Source organism: Eumetopias jubatus, unplaced genomic scaffold, assembly GCF_037043125.1.
Source record: "Eumetopias jubatus isolate StellerSeaLion01/CBP00866 unplaced genomic scaffold, mEumJub1_p1.0 scaffold_12, whole genome shotgun sequence".
NCBI lineage: Eukaryota > Metazoa > Chordata > Mammalia > Carnivora > Otariidae > Eumetopias > Eumetopias jubatus.
Genome location: NW_028274818.1, coordinates 2,118,509 through 2,131,215, shown reverse-complemented (window position 1 = coordinate 2,131,215; position 12,707 = coordinate 2,118,509). Strand labels below are relative to the sequence as shown.

The 12,707-nt window shown below is 55.8% G+C and overlaps 1 protein-coding gene across 2 annotated transcripts in view; it reads left to right on the top strand.

The window, feature by feature from the left end:
- Positions 1–4,434, top strand: part of IQGAP3 (IQ motif containing GTPase activating protein 3) — a 37,139-nt gene extending 32,705 nt beyond the window's left edge. For both annotated transcript variants that reach the window (XM_028090304.2, XM_028090302.2), the window contains exons 33-38: positions 19–106; positions 708–920; positions 1,569–1,735; positions 2,013–2,114; positions 2,499–2,607; positions 3,481–4,434. In XM_028090304.2, coding sequence (XP_027946105.1) covers positions 19–106; positions 708–920; positions 1,569–1,735; positions 2,013–2,114; positions 2,499–2,607; positions 3,481–3,594 — 793 coding nt within the window. In that variant the 3' untranslated portion in view covers positions 3,595–4,434. The remainder of the gene's footprint in view (positions 1–18; positions 107–707; positions 921–1,568; positions 1,736–2,012; positions 2,115–2,498; positions 2,608–3,480) is intronic.
- Positions 4,435–12,707: the final 8,273 nt, after the last annotated feature.

Sequence of the window (12,707 nt, the reverse complement as noted above, 5' to 3'; positions counted from 1 at the left end):
CTGCCCCTGCCCCTGCAGCACCAAGCAGATGCTAGCCGACATCATGCAGTTCCAGCCTGGGGACTCCCTCGAGGAGGTGCTGGCCCTCCCCGCGACCAGAGAGCAGGTGAGTGGCCAGCTCGCTCACGAGTACTGTGTGTGCACCCCCTAGCCTACCAGCACCGCCCGTTCCCTCCCCTGGGCCCGCCCACACCCCGCCACAGGCAGACAGCTGTGCTCCCTGGAACGATGCTGGGGCTCCCCCCTGCAACAAGAGTGAGCTCCAGGGACACCCGGGCTGGGTGCTGTGGGCCGCGGTCTGGGCGGCTGTCCTGGACAGCGCCGGAGGGCTGGCGCTGGGTGTGGGGGGGGGGCGCCCGGGAGGTCTGGACGCAGGAGAAGGTAGTGAGTGGGTGGAGGTCTAAGCCACGGGCTTCCCAGGGAAAAGGTGAGGCCGGCGGGCAGGTCGAAGCTTGTCCCAAACAGGACAAAGGCGAGGAACACCCCCGAATGAATGCCCTGGAGCCGTGTTGGGAGGTGGCTCTGCTGCGGCTCCCGTCGGGGTCCCCCTGCGCTGACCACAGGCCCGTCTGTGTCCCTGATGCCACCCTTGGCTGTTCTTCCCAAGCCACCTGCTCTGCCCGGCCCCACCCCCGGGAGCTGGGGGACTGCCCCGGGAGGCTGAGGGGCAGCGCCGGCTGGGTCCCTCCAGCTCCTCTGTCCCCCAGGAAGCGGCCCACAAGCGGCTGATGTGCCAGCGCCGGGCCTGCGAGAGCCAGACCCCGGAGCCCCTGCGCCGGCACCGCTCGCTGACCGCACACGCCCTCCTGCCGCTGGCGGACAAGCGACGGCGCGTCCTGCGGAACCTGCGCCAGCTGGAGGGCCTGGGGCTGGTCAGTGCCCGCGACGGCTACCAGGGGCTGGTGGACGGACTGGCCAAGGTAGCGGCCCGGGGCTGAGGTCTGGGGTCGCACGCAAGGGCGTGAGGGTGGGGGCGGGGCTTTGGGGGTGGGCGTGGGGGGTGGGGGCAGGGCACCGGGCAGGTGTGGGTGCACGGGGGTTGGGGGGGGGAGCGGGGCGCCAGGCCAGGCAGGCATGGACGGGTCGTGGGTGTGGGTGCGCGGGACAGGTGTGGGCGGGGGCGGGAAGGGGTGCACCGCAGGCGTATGCGGGTGTGTCGGCAGGGCAGGGCTGGGGTGGGTGCGCAGGTGCCTGAAAGGCAGGCCTCCTTCTGGCAGGCGTCCACCCAAACTTGTCACCAGCCAGGAAAGCCAGCGGACCTACACAGCAGGGTCCTTTCTGAAGGGAAGGTCTCAGGGAGCGGACTCTTCTTGCAACTCTCCTTTACTAAAAAAGCAAGGAGCCTCGAAACAGTTACTGCTCAGTGCTGGCCAGGCCACGAGGAGGTCCCTTGTGGGTTTGGGATGGCGTCCTTGAGCTTGCCCTCCTCCTAGGAGAAGCAGCTGTGAGATCAGCCTCTCCCTGCCTTTCCTGAAGCCGCTCCCTGGGAGTGCCCTGGGCTTGCTCAGGCCCTGAGGCTCTCCTGTCAGAGGGGGCCAACTCACCCTGCCTTGGTCCCCCAACCCCAGGACATCCGCAACCAGCGCCGGCACCGGCAGCGGCGGAAGGCCGAGCTGGGGAAGCTGCAGGCCACACTGCAGGGCCTGGACGCCAAGACCACCTTCTACGAGGAGCAGGGTGACTACTACAGCCGCTACATCCGGGCCTGCCTGGACCACCTGGCCCCCCGCTCCACGTAGGTGTTGCCTGCACTCCCAAGGCTACCTGGGACCTCTCACCCCCGCCCAAGGGGCCTTTGCCCCATTCCACCAGCTTTGAAAGGGACACCGTCCCAGGACTGCATGGTCCCTGTCTGAGCGTGGCCTCCGAGCCTCAGGCTCAAGCGCAGCCCCTTGTCCTCCACCAGGGAGGGTCCTCGGGCTCTGATCTCCTTCCTGCAGAGACACAGAGGACCAGTGTCTTTGGAGTTGAAGACTTGCTAAGGTAAATTCTCTGCGGCCTTTTTGAATCAGGAGCTCTGGGAAAGGGAAGAAGCAGCTGTCGCTCCGTTACACCGCCGCCCAGCTCCTGGAGAAGGGTGTCCTGGTGGAAATTGAGGATCTTCCCACCTCTCAGTACGTGTCAGACCCCAGCCGTGCCCCAGCGTGGGGAGGGAGGAGGGGCTGTGGGGATGGGGGCGGCCGGGGGGGTGGAGACGGGACACGTCCAGGCAGAAAGCTAAGGCCAGGGGACGTGAGCCGGCACGGTCCGAGATGGCCCACGGTGGAGGGCGCTGGGGACACTTCCTGGAGGAGCGGACAGCTGAGAAGGGCGGGTAGGTGGCGGGTCCACGGCGTGGTGAGCAGGGAAGACAGGCCGCCGTGCCCGTGGGAACCCAGGGCAAGTCTGGGCTCAGGGACACACAGCGCTGTCTGGCCGCGCCTCGGTGGGTGGAGGGGCAAGGCTGGGGCCCTGGAAAGAGGCACCCGAGTCCCCAATTCGAATCCTGACCCTGACAGCTTCAGAAACGTGATCTTTGACATCACCCCTGGAGATGAGGCAGGAAAGTTCGAAGTAAATGCCAAGTTCCTGGGTGTGGACATGGAGCGGTTTCAGCTTCACTACCAGGTGAGGGGCCTCCCATGGGCCTGCCAGCCACCCGCTGGGCTTAGGTGCTGGCCCGAGCACAGTAGGTCCGCATCCTTTCCCTAGGCCTCAGAGGACACCAGCTCCACTCCCCTCCCGGTCAGTACCCTCTGTTCCTGAACAGAAGGCTGAGGGTCTCGCAGCCCAAACCCCTCTGTCCCCAGGTCCTGACACAGACCCCACTGCCAAGCAGCAGGCCCTGCCTCGGGCTAGTGATGTCAGAGCAGGACAAGTACTCGAAGCCTCAGCCCGTGCCCGTGACCATGCACGCTCCCCTGTGCACCCTGCGCACGGCCCCACGGCGTTACCCTAATTGTTCAGGCTTTGAGGCCGATGCGGAAGAAGCTGGCCCGTCACAGGCCAGAGTTCAGGGAAGCAGTGATTTTTTTTTTTTTTTAAAGATTCTCTTTATCTGAGAGAGAGAGTGCGCACGTTCATACATGCATGAGTGGGGGTGGGGCAGAGGCAGAGGGAGAAGCAGGCTCCCCGCAGAGCAGGGAGCCCGATGCGGGGCTCGATCCCAGGACCCCGAGATCGTGACCTGAGCTGAAGGCAGACGCTTCACACACTGAGCCACCCAGGCGCCCCTGGAAGCAGGGATTTTAAACCCCAATTTTTTTGTTCTGCTCTTTGGCCTTTTGAACGGTAAAACATACGTCAAGCCCTCGTTGTGTCTGAGCTTACATTTGGTTGAGTCACCGTGCTTTGTCAGCCTTGGCGTCCTCCTCTGTGAAGTGGGGTCTCGGTGGCCCGCGCTGCCGGATGGGCCAAGAGGCTCCAGAACGAGAGCATTCTGGAGCCTGGCAGGGGCACCGCCAAGAGCCCTCACCCTGCGCACCCCTGCCCTCTCCCCAGGACCTCCTGCAGCTCCAGTACGAAGGTGTAGCTGTTATGAAACTCTTCAACAAGGCCAGGGTCAACGTCAACCTTCTCATCTTCCTCCTCAACAAGAAACTCCTGCGGCAGTGACGGAGGCCGTGGGCACTCCCCGAGCCCTCTTCCCTGCTGGATGCTAGTCTGACCCCCCACTCACCACCGCACTTCCCTGCGGGGGCCCCCCACCGGGGCTCAGGACCCCCGGGGCTCAGGACGGGGCAAGCCGCGGAGTCCCACCCCGCCCAGGTGGTCACGGGCAGGGTGTTCGGCTAACGGGGGCCTGGCCCCGAGTCTGGCCGTGTGGCTGATAAGCCCCAGAGCCCTTGCCTCCCTCCAGCAGGGCATGAGACGGGGCCTGCCCTTTGCCCCGGGGAGGCTGCTGCCCTCCCGTGGTCACCCCAGTATGACCCGCACTGCCCTGGGGCCCGGGGGCCCTCCCCCTCCCTTCTCCCTGCACGCCCCCCAGCCCTCTCCCTGCTGCCCCGCCGCCCGCGGGCACCGTGCTGTTCGGACGCCGCATGCCCCCCAGCCCCTGCCCCTCGCTCCCCGGACGGGCGGCGCTGCCCGCCCCCGTGGCAGCTTGGCCAGGGTGGCCCCCGTCCAACTCAGATCGCGGTCCTTTGTGGGTCCCTCGGGGATTTGTTCTTCCCCAGCACACGCACCGTGCGTCACTGTGCAGCTTTGATCATGGCTGTAATTCGTGCACCTTTTTGGGCTCAGAGGAGTTGTCACGTCCCACATTTACAGTAACGTCAGGGCACCTTGGGGCAGGAGGGATCCCTGCGTGTTGACGACTCCGCCCGCTTCCGACGGTACGAGGAGCGTCTCTCCCCCTCAGGACTCCGACTCTTCTGGGCAGTTCCAGTCCATCTGCACCCGCTTTCCTGTCCCTCTGCCCCTGATGTCACTTGAATAAAAGCAGCTATCACCCCACCTCCGCCGTTAAGCCGTGGCTTCATTTCGTGCAGAGCAGGCCCCCGAGCTGTGGGACAGCTCTTCTCTGAGCGCCGGGGTGTCCTCCCACGTGGGCCCACTCTGCCTGCTTCCCAGGATGTGGCCTTTCCCCCTCCGGCCGCTGCCCCAGGGGACGGGGAGGAGGAAGGAATGTGCAGGTTTCGATGCCCAGTGGCCGCCCTCTGAAGGCTAAAGCCTAGAGGAGGAGAAACCAGTCTGAATTCGGCCCCACCCACTCTGCACACATTTCCAGCAGGTTCTCTTCCTGGGCTTCAGTGACCCCAGATGTGCTCTCGCCGAAGCTCCTTAGTGTATCGTAGCTCCTGCACTCTGGTCAAAATCCCCTTTCCAGGACAAAAGCCCCCTCCTTTCCTCCTTGCTCTCAGGGAACAGGGACGGAGCCTGGGGAGGAGGGGACGGTACAGAGACACCTGCCCTGACCTCTGAACTCCCAAGAAGTCCCTAGTGGGCACCCCCAAGTTTGCCTGGTGCAGCCTGCCTCCCTGTCACTCAGGATCTGTCTCGCTGTCACATCCTCTCTTTCCCGTGACATGTCACGGCAGAGACTTCAAGTACCGCCTTGCTCTGGGCGACAGTGACACATAGTGGATCCAGGTTTCTACACGTTAGCAGTCATCATTGAAAAATCTCACACTCATGGGACGCCTGGGGGGCTCAGTTGATTAAGCGGCTGCCTTCGGCCCAGGTCACGATCCCAGGGTCCTGGGATCGAGTCCCACATCAGGCTTCTTGTTCAGCAGGGAGCCTGCTTCTCCCTCTCTCTCTTCTGCTTGTGCTCTCTCTGTCAAATTAAAAAAAAAAAAAATCTTTAAAAAAAAAAAGAAGAAGAAAGAAAACGTCACACTCACCAAATGGCTCCGGCACTGTCCCTCTGTGATGCTCCCCGGTGATCACATGACCTCCGCCATGTACACCGCGTGTTGCAACGTCACCGTACCTACTGTCCTCGAGGGCCTGTCGCGGCCGGTGTATTTATATGCACTTACTCCTCACAGCAACCCCACGAGGGTAAGCCGCCCCTCGCTTTGGAACTGAGACCCCGAGGTCTGGGTGACTGACCAAGGATGCAACAGGCGATAAGGGGCAGAGCAGGGCTTTAAACTCGGGCCTGCTCAGTCTGAGTGGATATTCCCCCACATTTTTGTCTTTTCTGAGAGAAGCATTTCCACTTCCTTCAGCCCACGCTCTCATGCCACTCTCTCAAGCCCACTGCTCAACCCTACTGATGGTCCCTGAGGAGCGTCAGTTCGTCAGGGTCTTCCTAACCGTATATGGCCAATCTGAGGCACGGGCACGTAGCTCCTCTGGGGAAAGAGCAATCTCTCTGGAGGACAATTTGACAACAAAAACGTACATGCAGGTTGCCAAGACCATTTAATGGGGAAAGAGCGATCTGTCTACCAAATGTGTGTTGGGACAACTGAATATCCACATAGGGAAGAACAAAGCCGGACCCCTACCTCGCACCACACACAAACATGGAAATGGATCATAGACCAAAATGTAAGAGCCAAAACTCTTATAAAACTCTTAGAAGAAAACCTAGTTTCATGACTTCGATCAGGCCATGCTTTCTGAGGACACCAGAGGCACGAGCGGCAAAAACTAGATAAAGCGGACTCCATCAAAGTTAAAAACTCATGCTTCAAAGGACACCTTCAAGAAAATGAAAAAAACCGACAGGAAGGGAGAAGATACTTGCAAATCATCTATCTTAATAAGGGACTTGCTTTTAGAATGTACAAAGAGCTCTTACACTCAAAAAGACAGCATCATTAAATGGGCAAAGAATTTTAACGGCCATTTCTCAAAAAAAGACATACAAATAGCTAATAAGCACATGAGAAGATGCTCAACATCATTAGATATTAGCAAAATGCAAATTAGGTTTTAATGAGATAACCACTTCATCCCCCACTAGGATGGCTAAAGTAAAACTGGTAATAACAAGGGTTGGTGAGGATGTGGAGAGATTAGGGCTATTTGCTAGGGTGGTTGTAAAATGGTGGAGCCACTTTGGAAAACAATTTGGTATTTCCTCCAAACGTTAAACTTGTGAGCCAGCCCTTCCCCCTCCTAGGTATATACCCAAGAAAATTGGAAGGCTATGTCCCCCGAAAGTCTATACACAAATGTCCATCAGCTGATGGACGGATCAACGAAAGGCAGTGTGTCCATACCAATGGAATACTGTTCAGCCATGGAAAGGGATGAAGCAGGACATAATGCGACAACATGGAGGAAACTTGAAAACGTGCAACACGCAGGTCAGACACAACGTCGCGTATGTATGATTCCATTATACGGACGTCCAGGATGGCAAATTCGTAGGAACGGAGAGTAGATTAGCTGTCGCCAGGGTCTAGGGAAAGGGGAGAATGGAGTGACAGCGCGTGGGTGTGGGGTTTCGTTTCGGGGCGGTGGAAATGTTCCTTAATTTAGTGATGGCTGCACAACTCTGAACACAGTAAAAAAAACACTCCATTTTATACCTTAAAAGGGTGAATTTTATGGTATGCAAGTTATGTTTCAAGAAACCTGTTACTTTGCGGTGCGTGGGTGTCGCGGTCGGGTAAGCATCTGCCCCTGACATGGCCGGTCCTGGGACCGAGTCCTGCGGGGAGTCTGCTTCTCCCTCTCCCTCTGCCCGTCCTCCTGCTCGCTCGCTCTCTCTCATTCTCTCTAAAATAAGCAAATAAAGGGGCGCCTGGGTGGCTCAGTTGGTTAATCGACTGCCTTCGGCTCAGGTCATGATCCTGGAGTCCCGGGATCGAGTCCCACATCGGGCTCCCTGCTGAGCAGGGAGTCTGCTTCTCCCTCTGAACCTCTTGCCTCCCATGCTCTCTATCTCATTCTCTCTCTCTCTCAAATAAATAAATAAAATCTTTAAAAAAAATAAATAAAATAAAATAAAATAAGCAAATAAAGAAAATCTTTTTTAAAAAAAGAAGCAAGCAAGCTGTTAGTTTTCAAACCGTAGGTGCACACACCCAGCGAGGAGGGCTTCCCAGGAACGTCTGTTGGCCGGGGAGCTGCGGAGTGTCTGTTGCGGGACCATGTGTGGCCACAATGGTCGCAGAGGAGCGGCCCCAGGACGGGCCCTCACGCAGCCCAGAGGTGCGAGTGTCCCCGGTGTATGTTTGGGAGGACACAGGAGAACCGTGGCAGGGGTCACCTTTGGGGAGCAGGAGTGAGGGGGCACCTCTTTCTGCACTGTTATTCCCGTGAGCTTCTGTCACTCTCGGGGAAAGGGAAGCACGCACGCACGCAGGCTCCAGAACTGCGGTGTGAGCATGCCGAGGGGCGACCGGCCCCCGTCCCAGAGCCGCCGGCAGATGCGCGCAGAAACGGGGAGCAAGCACCCCGGTGCCTACAGCCAGCGTGCAGTGAATCAAAAAATCTAAAAAATCTAAAAAAACTCTAAAAAAGACTGAATCTAAAAATTAAAGATCGAGTTCATTCATATGTTATGGGTCTTTCTCATTTCATTTTTCTAGTAACTCATTTTTGTGGCATTTCACAAAAATAACCGTCCAGGGGCGACCGGCTGGCTGGGGCCGGGGGGCGGGGGGCGGTAGCAGGTAACTCTTGATCCCGGCGTCGTGAGTTCAAGCCCCATGCTGGGCGTGGAGCCGACTCAGAAATATATCTATCTACAGATCAGTCCATTACAGTGGAAATTTTAGGAAGGCGGCTTTCACCACAGACAGTCTGAGGACAGCTGCTCCCGGGGGCGCCACGGAGGAAGGAGCCCTGTCGGATCAGAGCCGGCGCTGATCGGCCACGCAGATCATGCTGTCGGCACAGTTTTGCGTCCTGCTGTATTCCTTCAGCCATGAGAAACGTCTTTCTGTGTCTTTAAAATTTCTTCAAAAAATTTCTTCACGTCTCAGCCCCATGATGGAGCTCATACGTTTAATGCAGTTAACCTCCCTGCAATGGTAAGCTGCTGGTTTCCAGTTTCACTATTAAAGTCTGGAATGGCCATCTGTGTCCGAGAGCTTTCTATTTCTAACTTACCGCCTTAGAATAGAATGTTAGAACAGAAACAACTAGATCACCGAGCAGGAAATTTTCTTTTTTTTTTTTCTTTAAAGTTTGTTCATTTATTTATTTAAGTAATCTCTACACCCAATGTGGGGCTTGAACTTACAACCCCGAGATCAAGAGTCCCATGCTCTCCCGATGGAGCCAGCTGGGCTCCCCAAAGAGCGTGAACTTTTTTTATTTTTTTTAAAGATTTTATTTAGGGGCGCCTGGGTGGCTTGGTCGTTGGGCATCAGCCTTCGGCTCAGGTCATGATCTTTAAAAAAAAAAAAAGATTTTATTTATTTATTTGACAGAGAGACACAGCGAGAGAGGGAACACAAGCAGGGGCAGTGGGAGAGGGAGAAGCCGACTGCCCGCTGAGCAGGGAGCCCGATGTGGGACTTGATCCCAGGACCCTGGGATCATGGCCTGAGCCGAAGGCAGACGCTTAACGACTGAGCCACCCAGGCACCCTGAGCATGAACTTTTAAAAAATCATTGTTTTTTTCCCCCAATTATATATCCATTTTAGAAAGTTTGGGAAATATTTATAAAGCAAAAAAGGGGTAAGAATAACTCATGATACCATTACAAAATGATAACGACTTGTAACACTTTGATGTCTTTTCTTTCAACCATATTTGTGATTAGAATCATGCTATGCATCTTATTTTAAAACCTGTTTATTTCCATTTCCATTGTAAACACTTTCCCATATTAAATGGGGTATTCCAGGGGCGCCCGGCTGGCTCAGTCGGTAGAACAGGCGACTCTTGATCTCAGGGTCCTGAGTTTAAGCCCCAAGTTGGGCATAGAGCCTACTTAAAACAACAACAACAAAAACCCCAACCATCTAGAAGGTTTATGTTTTGATAGAAGAATGCTGTGTGACAACCTTCGTGGCGTTGTTCTCTCTGGGTCTCTTCCTAGCTGGGGAACTGAGCCCCCCCCTCCACGCAACCGTGGGCCTGACGGTTAGCGGATCTGCCTCCCACCGCCCAGAACCGTGGGCTCAGGACTCCAGAGCAGACACTCAGACTTCCTTCCCCTGGGCCGTGGGAACTTGAATTCTGAGGGCGGCACCCAGGAAGGGAAGCCAGTTGGGCTGAGTCACCCGCTCACAACACCCTGCGGAGACAGCCACCAGCTTCTGGCACCAGGATCCCCAGAGGGGTCAGACTGTCACTCTCCCCCAGGTCAGGTCATCCCACTCCTGACAAACCTGAATGCCATGCGGCAGCTCCCCATTTGCTGATGTTCCTGAGCCCGACGCTTTGTCGCTTACAGAGATTACTTCCTGATTCATCCTTGTACCTAAACCTTTGTGTCCGTGTGTATTTCCTTGGACTCTATTTCTAAAAGGGAAGTTGCTGCATCAAAGGGTGTGTGCTTGGGCGCCTGGGTGGCTCAGTTGGTTGAGCGACTGCCTTTGCTCAGGTCATGACCCTGGAGTCCCGAGATCGAATCCCGCGTCGGGCTCCCTGCTCGGCAGGGTGTCTGCTTCTCCCTCTGACCCTCCCCCCTCTCTCATGTGCTCTCTCTCTCTCTCATTCTCGCTCTCTCAAATAAATAAATAAAGTCTTTAAAAAAAAAAGGGTGTGTGCTTTATAAAGGATCTTTTTACACGTGGCGTAGCATCCAGAAAATCTGTACCAACCACTTCCCCTGCTTGTGTTCCCTCTCACTGTGTCTCTCTCTGTCAAATAAATAAATTAAAAAAAAAAATCTAAAAAAAAAGACTTTCTCTCCCCCTCCCCCATAAAAAAAAATTCAGTCCTTCGACAAATACTTTTTTTTTAAGATTTTATTTATTTATTTGAGAGAGAGAGAGAGAGAGAGACATCATGAGCAGGGGGAGGGGTGGAGGGAGAAGCAGACCCCCCGGCCAAGCAGGGAGCCCAACAAGGGACTTGGTCCCAGGACCCTGGGATCACGACCTGAGCCGAAGGCAGACGCTTCACCGACTGAACCCCCCGGATGCCCTTTAGGTGCAGGTCCCTATCTCAGGCGCTGGGATCCGTCAGGAAGCCAAGCAGCCGAGGACCAGCGCCCTCCCAGAGCCGACAGCAGGCAGGGGAAGACGGATAGTTCACTGTGTCAGAAGCAGTAAGTGCTTCGGGGAAAGAGCGGGATCAGGGACAACACAGGTGAAGAAGAGGAATGAGGGATGGGCTGCAGTTTTCATCAGTGTGACCAGGAGAGGCTTCCCCGAGGAAAAGACATCTGGGCCTGACTTGGAAGGAGGAGTGGGAAGCCGTCTTGCTATCTGGAGAAAGGTGTGACAGGCAAGGCGGAAGGACACCCCGTGCATGGCCTTCTCGGTGCCCAGCGAGATGGGGCAGAGGCCACCCAACACTGCCCAAAGCCCGTTGGCTCAGCTGCCAGCCCCTTGCCAGCGGACAGGCCCAGCTGGGCCAAGGGAACGTGAGCACTGAGTACGAGTACAGCCCGTTGCTTCCAGGCTCGGGCATCAACAACCACGTATGTGGTTCCCTAGTCTTCCCGTCCCTGGTGTGCTGTCTGTTCCAGAGGGAGCAGGGCGAGGAAACGGCAGGGCCTCCATCAGCCCGGGCCCCCGGGTCACTCTGTGCCAGCAGAGTTTTCCCTACTAACGCGGTGCGACATACGTCCTGAGCTGAGCCACCTGCTGCTAGCAGCCGACGCAGACAGACTCGGTCCAGCACTGAGACTTCGTTTTCTCAGTTGATCTTTCTATTTATTTGTTTTTAGTAATCTCTACACCCAACATGGGGCTCGAACTCATGACCCCGAGATCAAGTGGCACGCTCTTCTGACTGAGGCAGCAGGGCGCCCCCGGCACTGAGACTCTTGCTCTGAGGTTCGGGGGTGCCCATCCGGGCAGCTTAGCTCCTGGTCTGATACAGAAGGATGCGATACAAATTAACGTGGTTATAAATTTGAAAACTACACACACTGTATTTTTTGTTGTTTAGTTTTAATTTATTTGATGATTAATGAATGTAGCAGACTGTATTCTCTAAGATGGACATAACACAATCGCCCTTCCCCATGCTCTTATCGCGACATTGGCATTCCCGCCATTGAGAGGTGACGTCTATGTCCCTCCCCTCGAATCTTGGCAGGTCGATAATTAGTGACAGCGAGGTTACATGATTTCTATAGCGACGTCGTAAACAATGCTGGGACTTCCGCTGGTCCTGGGACGTCTGCTTTCGGAAGCCTGCTCTCATGCTGTGAGGATGCGCAGGTCTCGTGGAGAAGTCAGGTGTCGGTGTCCTTGTGACATATGCGGCTGACGCCCCCACTCTCACCTGGCCAGGTGAGGGAGGCTCCGCAGGGTCTCCAGCCGCTGAGCTCAGCCAGGGCCAGAACCACAATCAGAATCATCACGTTGTTATTGCTGTTTTGAGTCATAAGTGGGTTCTTTTAGATTTATTTTTTATTTTAGAGGGGGAGGGGAGGGACAGAGGGAGAGAGAGAACCTCAAGCCAACTCCCCGCTGAGCGCACAGCCCAACACGGGGCTCAATCCCATGACCCTAAGATCACAACCTGAACCGAAATCCCAAGTGGACGCTACACCAACTGAGCCACCCAGGTGCCCCTTGAGCCACTAAGCTTTAAGATGGTTTATTATGTAACAATACATAATTGCAAGAGTAAAGCTGAACATCTTCACTATTTTTATGTAATATATATATTTTTAAAGATTTTATTTTTAAATAACCTCTCCACCCAATGTGGGCTCAAACCCACAACCCTGTGATCAAGAGTCTCACGCTCCAGTGACTGAGCCGGCCGGGCGCCCCCATTTTTATCTAATACATTGAAGTCTTTTCACACCATGATGCCACCTCCTTGACAGGGCCGCCTTTTCTCTTTCCACATAAAAGGGTGAAAACAGGACAAGGCCATGGATGGAACTCCCAGAGATGTCCCTTGAAGCTGACTCAGATTATTAACATGTTCTGACTATAATTCTTCAACTAACATGCAGCAGGTGTTCAAGAAATACTTGTTAAATGAAGGAATAATGCTGTCCTTGGGGGGTAGGGGTGGAAATGGGGGGACGTTGGTCAAAGGTCACAAACTTCCAGTTATAAGAGGAGTAAGTTCTAGGACGCCTGGGTGGCTCAGATGGTTAAGCGTCTGCCTTCGGCTCAGGTCATGATCCCGGGGTCCTGGGATCGAGCCCCGCATCGGGCTCCCGGCTCGGCGGGG